Source organism: Zea mays, chromosome 2 (assembly GCF_902167145.1).
Source record: "Zea mays cultivar B73 chromosome 2, Zm-B73-REFERENCE-NAM-5.0, whole genome shotgun sequence".
NCBI classification, from domain to species: domain Eukaryota; kingdom Viridiplantae; phylum Streptophyta; class Magnoliopsida; order Poales; family Poaceae; genus Zea; species Zea mays.
The window spans coordinates 66681508-66695879 of NC_050097.1; the positions used below are offsets into that span (position 1 = coordinate 66681508).

The following is a 14372-nucleotide window of genomic DNA, read 5'->3' on the forward strand; positions in this document are numbered from 1 at the left end:
GTAATTATTTATTTTGTATAGAATTCCTGTTAAGTAGTAAAGATGTGACATTCGATCCTGTGCCATGATTCATCATATGTGTGAGACTTGGTCCCAGCACACCTGGTGATTATGTTCGCGCCCGGGTCTTGGTGCCCCGAAATCCGGGTGTGGCAGCTATAAATCACCGGCCAAGCAGCCAACGGCTCGTCGCCCACGCCAATGATCGACAGCGAAATCGACGACAACCACGTCAACACGCCAACAGTTGGGAGGGGGTCACTGGACGATCTGGTGCACCACCGGACAGTCCGGTGCTCATCCAAAAAGGAAGGCGACCAATCAAACAATTCGTCAACCGCTGCAGCCGAGGCTGTCCGGTGTGCACTGGACAGTCCTATGCGCTCGTGGATAGAAAAAAAATCTGGACTTACCAAAGGATTTTAAGAGCACACTACAACTCCGAGAGTCCATAACCACACCGTTCAGTGATTAGAGAGAGATTTGAGTGTATTTCTTAGCCGTAATTCTGTCGTTTTTTGTTGCGCTCTTGTCTTGCTTTCGTGCGTGTTGTTGCTGCGATTGTGCTCTTGTGTGCGTGTTCTTACTCTCTCCCTTACTCTGGCTTTGATTGTGATCAATTGTGTAAGGCGTGAGAGGCTACAACTTGTGAAGATTCCTCACAAACGGAATATCGAGATATAAGAAAGAATCGTGGTACTTAAGTTTGATTTTTGGATCACTTGAAAGGGGTTGAGTGCAACCCTCACGTCCATTGGTACGCCACAACGTAGAGTAGTCAAACATATTACGCTTGACCGAACCATGTGATTAAAATTGTCGTGTCTCTTGTGCCATTTATTTTATTGCAATTTTTATCTCTTCCAAGTTTCTAATTCTCACTTGTAATATTGCTAACTTCTCTCTTTCTCTCTACTCTCAATCTTGGTGTTATTTACTCTAACTCTTATTATATATCAAGTTTGTGTTGTTTTAATCAAGTTTTATAGAATCACCTATTCACCCCTTTTAGGTGATCTGACATACTCATCTTGTATATAAACACACTGTATCAATCTTACCCCTATAAGCATATTTAAAGACTAAACTGGTAAATCATCGATCGGGATGAAATCATTAAATCTTGTACTTACTCCGTCCTAAAATATAGTTCTTTTTAGCTATTTTTTAGGTCCACATTCATTTAAATGATAATAAATATAGATATAAGTGGAAAATACATTCTATTTGTTATTTAATGAATACGTGATTAGTCTAAAATGAAATATATTTTTTTCACTGTAAACTTAAACCTAGAACCTTTTAAATTTGCTTCTGTTTAATTTAGCCATATTTCTACGTACGTACGTTGACCGTTGACGGAAAATATGTAATATGTATGTATTTAGGCCTTGTTCGTTTGTGTCGGATTGGTGGGTCGGAACAATTCCTGGCCGGATTGCTTCTCTAATTTATATAAACTTTGATTAGCCGGAATGATTCCGGGTGCAATCCGACGCAAACGAACAAGACCTTAATGTGCGCGCGGGGGCGGGATCAGGAAGAAATAAAAGGACATGCAAATAACGAAAGAGGGACATCTATCACACTATTCCGATCCGCACTATATATGCCCTGACGCATCATAGGTCATCACTGCATGCATGGAAAAATGGCGCAAAGTGCGCCCCATTTTCATAAGAGAACGATGCATCACTTTCGCTGACCGTGCGTGCGTTTATATGCAAGCTCGTACACAAAAGCGGAGCTAGCTAGTCGCCAAAAAGATGTTTCCTGTTTGCGCGTGCATGGCCATATGCATGAGTAATAATATATATATACTAGGTAGGTGCCCGTGCGATGCCACGGAACATAAATTGTGAACCTCCAATGGACTTCATTTGAGACAAGTGATGCCCAAGAAAATGAGGGTAAACTGACACAGCTATCACTTGCATTACTTGCCCTATGCGCGGAAGAATCTGACACAGCTATTACCCATGAAGATTTCCGATTAACTTGTGGAAGCGGACTTCATTTGAGACAAGACAACAATACCAGTGTTGAGCTTGCCACTCGGCCATGGCACACACGAGAACACAGGATGATCAAGTAAGAACTGAACATAATGCACTAATACAAAAGGCTGGCTTGCGTTCGCTTCCTTGCTTCACAGGAAGCATAACTGATATACAAATCGAGATTTATGTTCCGTGGTATCGTACGGGCACCTACCTAGTATATCTTAAGCTGTAAGTTTCAAGGACTTGTTTCAAGAATTCCACAGCTCTGAAAAAACAGAGTTTAATTTGAAGTTTGCTGGCTGTGTATAATACGATATATTCAATAGCTGTCAACTTACTTAGTGATGCCATCCCTGGTACCTCTTACCGCAACAAACCCAGAATTCAATGGTTGCCCTTTGTTATTACGAAAAGTAACAGCCAGATGAAAATGGGGATTTTTTTCAAATATATGTCCAAGATCATCAACCACTGCTATATCGGAATCAGTTAAAACAAAATGATTCAACCTCTCCGTCCTATCAAATTCCACAAGCTTTTGCTCCAGAAATGCCTAAATATGAGGATAAGATACATAAATATAACTCTTACAGTTCAAAATAATGCATAAAGATGATGATAGCAGTAATACATGGATCACATAAGTAATTTTGAGAGACCATATGCAGAAAATTTAATGATCTAAATGAAGCCGATACACTTACAATGTATGTCTTTATTCTCTGAAGCATCAAATTTCCTCGAGAATAGTTTCCTTCAATAGGCAATAGTGTAGCACTCCCTTGATTTACTGAAAATTTTGAACCAGGATCAGTCAATATGATCACATCGCTTCTTGGCATTGATACCTGCAGGGTTCTACAGATATGATCAGGTGTTAAACAACTCACGTCATAACTGTTGATGGAAATAATGTAGCAGACTGTATATTTTAAGCTTCAAATAAGATGCAAAAGAAATAATTGTTATGGAGCATAGGTAACAAGATCATGAACTCATACATCAAGTGATGTTGGTATTCACATTCATTACATTACTTTCATGTTTTCCTACCACACAAAAAGGATAACAATCTCAATAATAGGAAGAAAGTACCAATTCCTTAGTAACTCCACTCTCAACATGCTATAGTAGAAGACTTGGAACATCTCAGTTGAAATGCTGGATATGCTATCATAAACATAGGGATGGAACTATAAATTCAACTGTAATTCAAATATATGGGGTGCCTTGCAATCTATCATTCACAAGAGAGGGAATTATTCGAGCCATCCAAATGTTAGTGTTAAGCTTGCCACCAGTAAACAAAATCCACAAGTACTTAGAGAAAAGGAAGAGGTACCTTTATGAAACTGATGAAAGTGTTCAGAATGGTCATGGATCTTTCTATTTTGCTATAAGAACTATTTCCAACAGTTACAGAATCAGGTGGAACATTGCCATCTCCAGCTGAGACAGAATTGTAGGTTGTAAATACAGTAACAAAAGGAACATGTTCTCCAGAATAGTTCTCTTCACTTGATAGGCCAATCTTGTTCAGAGCTCTAAGTCCTGAGCAATGTGAGAGAAACATCATCAGTCATATGAACTCAATCACCATTCACCAGGTTGCATTGTGCCAACAGCAAGGAGGTACTGATTTGAGAAAGACAGAATGCACTCTACCAGTATCAAGTTATGATTACAGAACATCATCAACAACTATAAGCAAATTAACAAATGTTTAAGGTCTAAGTGGAACATCATTACATTAAGATTCCAGATTATCTAAAACACTCTGTTCAAAACAATGCATTAGAGAAATTATTTTACTGCTCCTGATGAACTGATTTTGCAAAAAGCAACATTTCTATACTGATTTTTCCCTATGCTTGTCACAGAAAAACAAAGGCTTACAAGTTTGTTATGCGGTAAATCCAGCTCAACAAAATCTAATATTACAGTGGCAGAGCCACAATGCAGAATGAATGCAATCATATCCCCATCATTTTCTCTCTCAAAAAGATAAATATTACCGTGTGATGGCATAGCAAAACGATTCCAGTGCACGATGAATAAACGAGCTAACTTTCAAAACTTTATTAATTGGACATGGACTATCAAATGTTAAACTTGCACCCTCAACACAAAACATTCCACTGCCACAATGACATTGGTAACGGTTGCTGAATTTTCAAAGCAATCCTCCGTACCTAGATAGCCCGAAATGTCTCGAACAAAGATCTAAGCAGCCTCCATAAAAATCACTAAATTCAGCATGAATGGAGCTTGCCGAAGCGAGAGTATTAACCTCGGCACTGGAGGCGGTCGCCGGTCGGGGCGGCCCTGTCCAGCGGCGGGACCGAGCACGAGATGGTCAGGTCGCTTAGGCGCGGTTGGGGGTGGCAGGCACACGCCCTTCTCCGGCGCCCAGGGTTGCAGCCTGGACACTGGAGCGGATTGGATCGTTAGGGGGCGTTCTCATTGCGAGGGGAACTGGACGAAAGAAAGGAGAGATCCGTACCGGAGTAGATGAGCGGGACGAGGAGGAAGAGGAGCAGCGTGCCTCGACGTAGGGCGCAGATTCGAGGCCTCGGGACCGCCATATAGGGGCGAAGAGGCGGCAGCGGAGCCCCGGTCCGTCAGGAAACGAAATCGCGTCGACTTCGCCGACAGCGGGGTGACCGGAGGGGCAAATGATAAGCGTATTGATCAGGTTCGTCCAGCTTATAAGTCAATCAAGATTCAAACAGTCCAACCTTTGTGATAAAAAAACGTCCAGCTTGTGATCGATAGTTTTAAACTATTATATGTATAAGTAAAATATAAATTTGATAATGCCAAATTTGTATCAAATATAATAATAATCATAAACATTACATCTAACGGTAGGTTTGAATCCACCAACATAAAAAAATAAGAGCTAAAAAGTACGCGAATGCAAACAGACATATAAGAGCATCTCCAAGGGACTATTTAATTTTAGCTCTCTATTTACGTTTTCATAAATATTACACTATATATGCAGCAACTCACTTCAACAGACTATATATATAATTTTGTTCCCCTGGCCAGCTACTGCAATTTACTTGAACCAGGGAAGGTGATTGGAATCACCAACTCTAATGCAGGGATTTCTTATTTGCCAGCAGGTTTTATTTTTGAATTGTTCGTGTATTTTTCTTGGTACTTAATCTGCTGAAAAATAATTTATTTATTTTTCATATCTTCTCTGGAATGGTGTTGGCCCATTTTCTCTGAAGCATACTCTCTATTCAGGACGCTTTGCTCCAGTTGGATGTTTAAGGGAAGTTCCAGTGAGTAAACAAGTGAAATCTGTGAAGGTCCATGATGGTGGCTGGAACATTTCTAACATACTAAACAAAAAGAATACAGATAACTTCGCTCCAGTAAAGAGAGGGGATCGAAGGGCATGAAGGATACATTAGATATATTGAGGATATACATCAGTTTCTTAATTGATGGAAGGTCTATGGTGTAGGATCACCTCAAGTCTGGATGTTTCCAGTAAGTCTATCAATGTGTTTACAGTTATTTACCTCAGGTAGCTCAATGTTACAAGATAACACCAGTTGCCTATAATTATCTGCAGGTTTAATGAGGGTAATATGAAAAGCCCTTTTTTGTTTATAATTCTATGGAGAAAATAGGTAGTGATGTCTAGATACTTGAACCTAAGAAAGCACAGAACCTTGTGATATCATTAAGTGTTTTTGTATGAACCAGTTGGGTTGGGTTTGTAGAAGTAAATAAAACAACAACACATAATTTGAACACATATTTTTTCTTGTAGCCAAAAAGAAAGGTCTGTCAGATCAGATGTGTTTGTACAAGTTAAAAAACACAATTTGGATGCTCATGGTTTCCAAAAGCGCAAGACGTAACGGTAAAGTAAGACAGAACAATGATTAGAGGTAGGATCAAAAGCGTTTGTTAAATAATTTGGTTGTTACCTCGCAGACTTGAATACAAAGCCTGAGGTTCCTTTTGACGTCGATCTCTCTATATAGTTGGATTGCAGAGGGAAGTAATTGACTTCACCTATCACAATGAAAAGGTAGTGAATTAAGGACTGAACTTACATATGTAGGAAGATACAACTAATAGAAGAATGAACAGACACACTATTTTTTGAACTTGGATGTAACCTTTTGAACTGAATAATAAAATGCAGCAAAGGGAGATTTATTAGTCCACAGAATAATATGTACGAGGAGAATTCAAGGATATGTAACTGTAATCATTGGAGTCGCAGATTTTTATAAAAAAAAGAACACACACTGCAATCGGGATTTCGTAGGCGTTGGCGGTGCAGAGCTTGAGCGCGGGCTTGTACTTGCGTGAGTCGACTGCGCGGTGCAGAGGTTGAGCGCTGGCCCCCACTCGCCCCCTTGCTGTGGGGCATGGCTAGCGGGATTGGAGCTCGAGAAGTGGTAGGCGTCGGCGGGCATCCGGGATTGGAGGCGATGTGCGGTGGAGGAAATATGGCAGTGATGTGGTGGAGGCGGGATTGGAGGCGAGCTGGGGTGGAGGCGGGGGCATGGACGCGCCGAGCACCCACGTTCAACTCCTCAACCACCTGCACCTCCTTCAAAGGCGCCATCAGTTCTACCATCATAACCATCATCACCATGTGATCTAAAAGCTGCACCTCCACCAAAATTTGCAGCACAGCAAAAAGCAGGTTTTACATGAACATGGCATAATTAGTGTAAAGACCCTTCGTACATCAAAAGCAATGTATGACAGTAATTTCCCTTAAACATCTAACTCAGGGTAGTCACTGTATTTTTCTCTGTGCACACACTGTACATACAGAAAAACAACCCATATACTTAAAACAATTTAACACCGCGAATTTGCATCGATACCAGATCTACCATTTTGAAAGATTATTTAAAATAAACCCCTGAATTATACATCTAAAATCCATATTCTGTCATTACGATAAATAAAGGAAAGTAATACTTAAAATATATATGCTATCTCTGTACGAGTAATAATTAGATTTGAGAACCCCTAAATCCTAGAAGAATAAATCGAGCACAATGTGATGCTCGTACAGAGATAATCCAAAGGCTAATTCTTAGAACCCCAAATCCTAGAAGAATAAATCAAGCACAAAGGAATGCAACGCTCGAACCGAATAGCTAACTGCAAAAGTCCTACTCGAACAAATCAAAGCAACCATTCGACGAAGCAACAGAGTGAACCAATCAAAACAAGTAATAATTCGATGAAGCAGCTACATTAGCGAACCAATCGAAGCAATAATCCGACGAAGCAGCAGCTCGACGGTGAATTTGGATTTGGAGGAGGTCGGGATATGGTAGGACGAGTAGTACCAGTCAGGCAGTAACCGACGCGGACGCGCAGGAGGATGGGGCAGAGGTCTGATCTCGGGAGCATCACGGGAGGGGGCGCGCACGAGCACAGATCTCGGTCGACGCGAATTGGGCGACATCGACGCGCAGGTTCTAGTGGTTAATGGGAGTGGGGGCACAGATGACGGCGTGGGGCGGCACCAACGCCGACCGATGGGGCATGGAATCAGAGGAGGTGGGGACTGGGGATGGGCGACGCAGGATTCGCGGTGACAACGCTGGATTCGCGGGGAAGGGCGTTAGGCGGGGGCATGGTAGCGCTTAGGCGCCCACACTACGTGCTTAATTAGTAGTAGGGATATAGTGACGAGGTAATGGAAGCCCAGGGCTTCCATTACTAGAGAGAGCCCTAGCCAGGCTAGATGTGCGGGCGCGGGACGACGTGGCAGGTGGTGGGACTACCGCGCGCATGCACGTTTATGCATACGAAATTTCAATGAAACAGATGCATAAATGGTAACGTGGGGGGACCCGGTATGGAGACGTGGCTCACGCGATATGTTTGCGTATTTTGCTGTTATTGGCTGCGTAAGTTCGCATCTGACGCGACATGGACTCGGTGGGGCGTTTATGCATACGGAATTGCAATGAAACAGATGCATAAATGGTGACGTGGGGGGACCCGGTAAGGAGACGTGGGTCACGCGTTATGCTTGCGTATTTTGCCGTTATTGGCTGCGTAAATTCGCATCTGACGCGACATGAGTGGTCAGAACGGGTAGTGGGTAGTCACGCGCGCGTCATCCGGGAACGTGGGGCGGTCGTACGATGGGATGATGCATGTTTATGGAAATGTAACACAATTGGCATGTAATCGTAACGGATCGTTCACGTAAATCTCGGGACATGCAAACTACGCATCAAATCGTGCAGGATATTGGATCATGCCATGAATATAGGCCAGGACGGTTTAGGCGAGTATAGGATCCACAAAAAAAAAACGGGTTACACACAGCCGCCGCCGCTTTTGTTCAGAGCTCTCGAAGAGTTAGGGCATGCACAATGGAGATGGCCAGGGGATCGGAGCAGTGTGGAGAAGATACAGCGACGACGACACCCTGTACGACCGATGGCCGGCATGCTGTAACTCCACCGGCTGCGTTACCGGCGCCAGGAATTCTTGAAGACAGCAACACAGTTCATCCAAGTTTGGTGGGAACAACTCAGCGGATACCCATGCGTACAATTGGTGAACATGAGCAGGACACACCACACATTCTCCAAAGCCATGTAAGTTCAAAGGAATACCCATGTATTTGTTATAAATTTCCGTGCAAGTTATGATTTAACCGAATACACATGTATTATTAGTTTTACAGTTCGTGCAATTTATGAAGAACTAGAAATTCACCATGCTATAAGCTTATTTTTTATATATGTGCACTGCATGACGACTCCATTAATTGAATAGGACGATAGCATAGATCAACAATTGGTACCAAAGGTCGGTATGACATTTAGGAATGTGGACGAGGCGTACAAATTCTATAGCAGATATGCATATGAAGTTGGATTTCCATTGAAGAAATATAGGGAGAGAAAAAATTGCAAGTGGTTGAATTGTTCAATGGAAGGCAAGCGTGCCGAAAGACGATATGGTAATCCAAAAGTGTGAAATACAATTTCCAAGCGAACACAATGCAGAGCTGGAATGAAACTTAAAAAAATCTATGACGATGCCAAAGAGAATATCATTTCAGTGCGGATTGATCTTATTCATTTGGAACATAATCATGAGTTCTTCAAGAAGGATACGGAAAAGAATCAGTTACAGTGCAACAAGACACATGATCCAGAATACATGGAGTTCCTTAGTGCGATGCAAGAAAGCAGGATTCCGCAACACTGTATAATGGATTTTGTTTCAGAAATGCATGGTGGACCAGAGAATGTACCGTTAACTACACAAGATATGATCAACCTGTAAGTTATGTTGTTATTTACACTGATATAATGACATAATGACGTTGTGTACGTATTGACTAAGGCATATTGTTTAATGTTCACAGGAAGAAAGCGCGACAAAGAGAAAGAAATGCCAATGATGTGTCTAAGCTCCTATCTTTTTTTGCATTGTGTAAAAAAGATAACCCACAGTTTTTCTCTGACTTCCAACTAGACCAAGAAGGAAAGATTTTGAGCATTTTTTGGTCCCATGCTAGCCAGCAAGCAGATTACATTGACTTTGGAGATGCAGTTACCTTTGATACAACTCATAAGACAAATCTATATGACAAACCCCTGGGAATGTTTGTTAGTTGTAACCACCCTCTGCAGTGCACCGTATTTGGTTTCACATTGTTGGGTGACGAAATTGTAGACACATTTGAGTGGGTTTTCAATGCATTCAAAACGTGCATGGGAGCTGAAGGACCACGAGTAATGCTTACAGGTATGATTAATAAGCTTAACAATTATTACGTTCTACTACGAATGTATTGAATGCAATTATAGTTGGTAATGTGTTGCATAATGTTGTGAAAATTTATGATTTTAGATCAAGATCCAGCAATGCCAGTTGCACTAGGCAGGGTATTTCCAAACACAATCCATCGATTGTGTTTGTGGCATGTTCAAAACAGGTATATGCCGTATTTAAACGAGTTGTACACTAGATTTGAGGAAGAGGGTTTCAAAACAAGGTTCCAATCTATAATACATCATCCTTTGACTGTAACTGAGTTTGAGACTGCCTGGGCAATGCTGATTGATGATTTCCGTCTACATGATAACATCAGTCTTTCCAGAATGTATGAAATTCGTAAAGATTGGATACCAGCTTTTTTCAAACATGATTATTGTGGGTTGATGGTCTCTACACAGCGTAGCGAGAGCATGAACAAACTCATAAAAAGTGCTCATGTCGATGCAAACACGCCACTACATCAATTCGCCAAGCAAATGTTGAAGCTTCTGCACAGTAGGAAGATGAAAGAGGCAAAAGAGGCACTAGGATGCATGGTGAGTACATAGAATATTATTATATCAAAATATGTAACGTACCATATTATAACGTATAATTATGTCTACTGTAGGGCCAAAAGGAAACAAATACATTGTATATGTTTGAGATACGTGTAGCGAGGACATACACAAGGGCTGTAATGAATAAGTTTCACGAGTCTTTGAAATATGCTACTGCATACAAGATATCACATGATCCAGATGGTGGTGTGAATGAATGGGTGGTTCAGCATACTTCAAGGTCAAATAAGATTGTGTGGGGGCAACACCAATTCAAAGTAATGGCTGATGTAGATGCTGGAAAGTATGAATGTGAATGCAAGCATTGGGAGCATACAGGTATGTCATATTGGGTAATTGTTGTATAAAAATGTTTATTTATAATGAGTGAACATAAACGAAGACATTTTTTACATGCTTTGTTGTAGGTCTGCTTTGTGTGCATCTTTTACAAACATTTATGCATCTTCAAATTGATCGAATACCTTCGGAATACATCCTTCAGAGATACACCTACTCTGCTATACAAGATGTGACTTTTTCAAGGGATGATAAGAATTTGAAGGGTAAAGACGGTGAGACTAAATCATATAGGCAAAAGATGTTGCTTAAAAAGTCAATGAAAGTAGTACATCATGCAAGTCTTTCAAAGGCTGGATATGATAGAGCCCTGGAGATGATGGATGAACTGCTTTTGCTACTTTCACGGTTGGAGCCAGATATTGAAGGTGATGATAGTACTAGTGATGGCGAAGGAATACATGTATTTAATATATTAATTGAAATAGCCGTGTATTTTAATTGATATACTAAGTTTTAAGTTTTGGTGAATGGGAAATATGAGAAACTTGCCTGATACAGGGCGACAGGAATGATGTAAGAGACATGATGGGAGATAATCTAACGACAAGAAGGGCGCAGGCTGGTGTATGTGTAATATGTTATATGATGTTTACTATGCATAATGGTGTGTACTGTTTGTCATAAACACAACTATTTACTGTCAATTGTATTATTTGTCAGGTAATTCAATTGGTGCCTACTTTACAAGAAGGTGGTGTGTGCGATACCCAATGTGCTATGCCACAACAAATATTGGAACAGGTAATACATGATTATAAAAGAGGAAAAGTTGTTATGATACAAAATAGTAACGATCGGACCTTGATACTGATTATGAATGATTATGAATGGTAAATGTGTGCAGCACGATTATGGACAATTGACCACTAGCACACCACTGATTGATGTGAGTGCTACAGATTTGACGATTAAAAAGGTAATGGTGCTATTACAAACACATGTGCATGGATATTATTTAAAATTACATACAAATAATTGGATTTAAGTACTAATATTTAAAAATATCATATTTTTTTCTTAATTGTAGAAGCTAGATTTTAATGTGAGTGGAGTAAGCTTGAGAAGACCAGATAACGCGAAGCCAAAGGGCAGAACAATCAGTGATAACGAAAAAAGAGTTATTAAGTTGGGGGCAAAAGGAGACAAGAAAAAGAACAGAAAGTGTCAAAGGTGTGGAATTGCTGATGGTCACAATAGTCGCACTTGTCTATCTGTGGAGGAGAATAGGCTTCGGTTGGCCAGCCTTACTGGTCGAAAGAGAGGGCGGCCCATAGGTTCTAGGAACAAGGGTTCATCTAGCGCTCCAAACTGGAAGGAGGCATGCACTTCAAAAAAACATCAAGGAGGTGTCACAGACAATGATTCATCTAGTGGGGAGTAGATGATTTCATATTTTATGACAAATGTAATGTAGTGTCATACTTGTTATTACAACTATGGGTGAATTTATAAATGCTGGAACCAGTTGATATTCACAAAGTATAAGTAATAATGATGTACTGCATGTATTGAAATGTTGTGTAAACTATATACGAAATATGCGTAAATGTGTTATGAAAACAGCGTAATTCGACGCTCTACAAATCTTGGTGGCAAAAACTGACTAAAAATGTCTCTGTGAAGAAAACAAACGACACAATAAATTGTGATTTAATGTAGTAACATAATTTTTATTACACATGTGTGCGAGTAGACAAATCTGATACCAGTAGTTATTGACAAAAGAATAAGGCTGTACATATTTGCGTAATTGAGCTAACAAAACAGCGTAATTCGTCTGTAATTAAAATTATTGTAAACTGGGCACAAATTTGCGTAATTGATCTAACAAAACAGCGTAATTCGTATTAAACAGAAGAATTCGTGACACATACTGGTAAATAATAAATTTGTGAAGAAATCAGAGAATAACAATAACTAGTGAGTAAATCACTGATAGAAATATGAGCAAACAGTCGAAGTTTGAACTGAATAGCGCATTATACAAGAGATGTTTCATAACTTGTTTAATACACATAGGTCAAATTTTTATCTAAGAACTGCATTAAACATGAGTGTCTTGATAGCTTGGGTGAAAAACATAGAAAGTTTCAATACAGTTACATAGACATGCAACAGGTAGTTTGGCTTCACAACATTTTGTTCCGTAACAAGGAAGCCACAAAATGGTTGTTCCATATCAAACAGTTGCGATTCACAAAAGGTTGATCCAGCGACACAACTAGCGTCCAAACTTGAATCTTTGAATTTCTGGAGGCAACAGGAGGCACTTGTTCTTGCTATGGAAGGTGAGGTAATATAGAGCCAGAGATCGTAGGTCGCCAGAGTTTTCCTGCATAATACACATTATCCCAAGGTGAATAAGTTATATCTGAAATGTTGAATGTATAAATACAAACTGCATAAGCATAAAATGACTTACTCGTTGTATAAATTGCTTGATAGAACCATCCATATAGTTATAGTACTGGATGTATATCATGACAAAGAAGCCATAGTCATTAGATCCAGCTATCATGGTGGGACACATAGGTGGCATGTCAATTGGGAAATTTCCAAATTTAGGGATGCGTGAATTGGGCCGGTCTTGTTGCAAAGATTTGTTCAATCTGTTCATTATAACCCTAGCCCATGGTAGTTTCCTGGAGCCTATGTCCTTTTGGGAGTAATGAAACATCTTCCATGAAGTACCACCCAACTCTGGACCATATGGATTTGAATCTAAAATGTGAATACATTGAAACTGGATATTGATGACATACAATGTCCAATGTCCCATATGAAGAATAGGGACCATAATCTGTCAAATATCAGGAGTTAGAGAAACAAAATGATAACATTAGTGTGTAGCTGAGCGATGAATATAATTGCATAACAGGAAAGCGTTGATACAAAGATAAATATTTATACCGTTTTGTAGTCAACAAAATTGTCCAGCTGGGGCAGTGTCTTGTCCAGATAAGCATCAAGGACAGTTTGATCAAAAATCTGAGGAGAATTACTGTAGCGTTCATGCTCCTCAAAGTTGAGGAGAGTCTGCATAATCATAATTACTGTGTCATATAAAACTGTATGTAAACAATTGCAAAAATAGGTAGGTATTAATGAATTGTACATACACCAACATTGACATCCAGTACAAGTCTGTTTTTGTTGATGGACGAGCAATTATTGATTTCGTCATGGCGAAAACACATGATGAAACACTGCATGAACACATTATCCAGACACATCCCGTCTGCAAATGATTGTTGAATATCGAGACAATTTCCAATACATTCATCGAATTCTATGATCTTCCTATATAATAATGAAAAAATGATATGTTATTCATTATATATGTAAGCAACAACCTACATGTTATTTTGACTTAATAGTTAAAGAAAAACCTGTTTGGGTCGGGTTTTGAGGAGCACAAAAAATCACGAAGCGACCGAGCACAGTCCAATTCTGTTAAACGTGGCAGAGAGTGGTCATGTGTAGTGTGCAAGCTATGTGTTTCCTCACCATCTGCAACCTGAAACACAATGCAGGTAGAGAGTATAGTAAATTATGAATGAGTTATGAGAAGCAAGCATGTAATAGATGTATAACTGGATTACTTACATGACCACTAGGTGTCTGATCAAAAAGGGGGCCCGTGTAAGTTGGAGTGTCA

The 14372-nt window shown here is 40.0% G+C and overlaps 1 protein-coding gene and 1 pseudogene across 1 annotated transcript; one reads left to right on the forward strand and one right to left on the reverse strand.

Annotated features, from left to right (window-relative positions):
* Positions 1–2210: 2210 nt before the first annotated feature.
* LOC103648704 (uncharacterized) lies at positions 2211–4588 on the reverse strand (annotated as a pseudogene).
* A 5157-nt stretch (positions 4589–9745) lies between these two features.
* On the forward strand, positions 9746–12464 carry LOC118476238 (protein FAR1-RELATED SEQUENCE 5-like). Its single transcript, XM_035965064.1, has 9 exons — positions 9746–9779; positions 9885–10348; positions 10423–10690; positions 10780–10926; positions 11071–11114; positions 11213–11278; positions 11375–11455; positions 11559–11630; positions 12408–12464. Exons 1-9 carry the CDS (start codon positions 9746–9748, stop codon positions 12462–12464), a joined length of 1233 nt encoding a protein of 410 aa, XP_035820957.1.
* Positions 12465–14372: the final 1908 nt, after the last annotated feature.

Excerpts from the sequence above, each read along its gene's own strand:
- LOC118476238 (XM_035965064.1), top strand. The coding sequence starts at position 9,746 with ATGGGAGCTGAAGGACCACGAGTAATGCTTACAG. Across the intron at positions 10,349-10,422 it reads AAGAGGCACTAGGATGCATG|GGCCAAAAGGAAACAAATAC; the intron begins GTGAGTACATAG and ends TGTCTACTGTAG. Across the intron at positions 11,115-11,212 it reads GTGATGGCGAAGGAATACAT|GGCGACAGGAATGATGTAAG; the intron begins GTATTTAATATA and ends TGCCTGATACAG.